General features: G+C 53.4%; 1 protein-coding gene across 1 annotated transcript; it reads right to left on the bottom strand.

The window, feature by feature from the left end:
- Positions 1–14: 14 nt before the first annotated feature.
- ELFN2 (extracellular leucine-rich repeat and fibronectin type III domain containing 2) lies at positions 15–2,441 on the bottom strand. Its single transcript, XM_010282891.1, has one exon. The coding sequence runs from the start codon at positions 2,439–2,441 to the stop codon at positions 15–17; it is 2,427 nt and encodes an 808-aa protein (XP_010281193.1).
- Between the last annotated feature and the right edge of the window lie 259 nt (positions 2,442–2,700).

Consider the following 2,700-nt stretch of genomic DNA (forward strand, 5'->3'; position numbering starts at 1 on the left):
AGAGTGAGGGAGAGTCACAGCTTCTGCTGAGCAGAGACTCCTTTCCAGTAATCCAGGATGTCATGCAGATCCTCGTCCTTGGCAAACTGAACTTTCTTCCGCAGGGCATGCCCAGCCGCCATGTAAACCTCCTCCCTGTGGTGCTTCTTGTAAGGCCGGAATCGCTCCCAAATCTTGTGGGTGCTCTCTGATGAATACTCAGGGCTGGAAGAGTAGCCCGAGAAGTAGTGTCTGGGGGAGAGCTGGGAGTACGTGGAGTCTCGCTTGGACCGGGAGAGTGGCTTGAGGAATGACACCCGCTGGCTTAAGGTGTCAGCACTTTCCTCATAGTACAGGGCCGGGAAGGAGTGACGGTGCTCACTGCAATGGTAAGAAGGCTTGACCTCCAAGTGGTGGATGGCGCCCGGGGACACCAAGGGAAGACGATCCAAAGGGCTGTTGAGTGGGCTGCCCTTCTCAATGTATTTGGAGTCAGACTTGCTGAGTGGTGGGTGGTCAGGCACATCCAAGCTGAAGACCTTGGCGCTCTTGATGGAGCCACTAGAGGAGACACTGCAGGTCTTTCTGGCCACGGCAGCATCAGCACTGAGCTGTCGCTGCAAAGGGTGGTGGGAGCTTTCCTTGTAGGGTGGGGAAAGAAAACTGGGCCGTTCTAGACCACCCGAGGAACTGGCTGGGATGGACTGGCACTCAAAGGCCATGTCTGAGTCAACACCAGTCCCACCACCCAGGAAGGAGGCTGTGTCCAGCTTGAGGGCATCAATGCAGTTGTTGATGATCTGGTTGACCTTGTCGACCTCCTTGGCTATAGTAGAGATCTCAGCAGCTGAGCCTTGCCCATTGTCAAGCTCCCTCAGGTCCTCATCCCGCTGAGTTCGCTCCAGCCCATCCCCACCACCAGTCCGCACCTCAATGTAGTTACCTTTGGTAGTGACTTTAGGAGTCTCCATCCCAGCCTCCATTGACTTTGATGAAGGCAACTTCTCCCCAATCATGGAAGGGATAGAGGACATCCGTGAGACAGGGATGACTGGTGGCTCACCCAGCTTCTGGGAAGGATGGACCATGGTACTGGTATCAATATCTGATCCATAACGCATTTCCAGAATGGTCTTTTTGACATTGAGGGACTTCTGTTTCTCCTCCTGCATCCTCCGCTTCCGCAGGCAGTAGTACACCACCCCCAGAACAATGACCATCCCAAAAAGGCAACCCAGGGTGGTCATGATATAGTGTGTGGTGGTGGAAGTACTGGAAATAGGGTCCTCCCTGCCTTTGCTCCGGGTTGCAAAAGTCAGGCAAGTGTGGTTGTAGCGCCTGTTGTTGCGGATGGAGGCCACACAGAAAGTATAATCAGTATGGGCCTTCAACTTGTTGACAGTGACATATTCTTTCTTGCTCTTCAGTGTTGCTATGTCAGAAACGTAGCTGTTGTTGTATTGGACCAGCACATACATCTTACTGTAGGGCATGGGGATGGTTACCATCAGAATGGCTGAGGTGATGGTGACATCATGGAGCTTGATGCTGGGACTGAAGGAGGAGTCAGTGGTGGAGGAGGCTGGAGGCTTGACTGAGAGGAAGTCCCCAGGGCTGATGGCTGAGCCTTCATCCAGGTCTCGCTGGGAGTCAGGGGTATAAGGGGTGGGGTTGACCCTGGAGAGGGAGGGGATGGTGCCACCTCTGCACATGGACTGGAAGATGGTGATGGCATTGCGGTTGTGGTGAGGCCAAGGTACCAGGAGCGGGTACCCAGCGAACTCCCGTGGAGTCTCACACTGGAGCCGATCATAGTTCTTGGTAACATTATTGAAAAGTGCCAGCCAGTTAAGAAAGCTGTAGAGGCTACAGTCGCAGTTGAAGGGGTTGCCAGCCAGCTCGCACACCATCAGATTGCTCAAGCTGGTGAAAGTGTTCCCCTCCAGGCGGCTGAGACGGTTAGATGACAGGTCAATGCTAATCAAGCTGGGGCACTCAGAGAAGGCAGTAGGGGTGACCAGCTCAATTAGGTTGTGCTGCACAAAGAGGAACTGGAGACGGGCCATGCCCCGCAACATGCCCTCTGTCAGGTTGGTGAGTTTGTTGTAGCCCAGCTGTAAGACCTGGAGGTTTGACTGGCCCATGAAAGCCCCATCCTCGATATAGGAGATCTCATTCTTGGTCAGGTTCAAATCAGTCAGGTTGCCGAAGCGGTTGAGGGAGGAGTACAGCACCACTTTGAGCTTATTCTCATTTAGACGCAAGTCGTGCACCGTGCTGTTGATATGCTGGGGGATGGTTTCATACGGGGGCTGGTTCTGGCTGCAGATGGCCAGCCACACGTAACCTTTGTCCCCCTCAATCAGCCAGCAGTCACCTTGCACGGTGCCAGGGGAAAACAAGCAGAGCAGGACAGCTGCCCACAAACCCAGGCACATCATGGTCTGCAGTGGTGCCCTCATCAGGACAAAAAACAAAACAAAACAAAACAAAAAATACCCAACAACAAAAACAACCCCAAATCTCAGGACCACAGCAAAAAGAAACTAAGGGGCAGAGGGAAAAGAAAGGGGCAGTAATTGGGGATTTAGCAATGGAAGGGCATGAGCACCCCAGTCCTATTGGGTGTCATCATCATTATTTCTTCTTGCCCTCTGGGTCAAGCCAGGAGCATGGAGCAGGGGGGACACGTGCAGTCTGCTTCCAGCACACCCAAAAGGT

The sequence above is a fragment of the Phaethon lepturus genome, unplaced genomic scaffold, assembly GCF_000687285.1.
Source record: "Phaethon lepturus isolate BGI_N335 unplaced genomic scaffold, ASM68728v1 scaffold22502, whole genome shotgun sequence".
NCBI lineage: Eukaryota > Metazoa > Chordata > Aves > Phaethontiformes > Phaethontidae > Phaethon > Phaethon lepturus.

Excerpts from the sequence above, each read along its gene's own strand:
- ELFN2 (XM_010282891.1), bottom strand. The coding sequence starts at position 2,441 with ATGAGGGCACCACTGCAGACCATGATGTGCCTGGGTTTGTGGGCAGCT.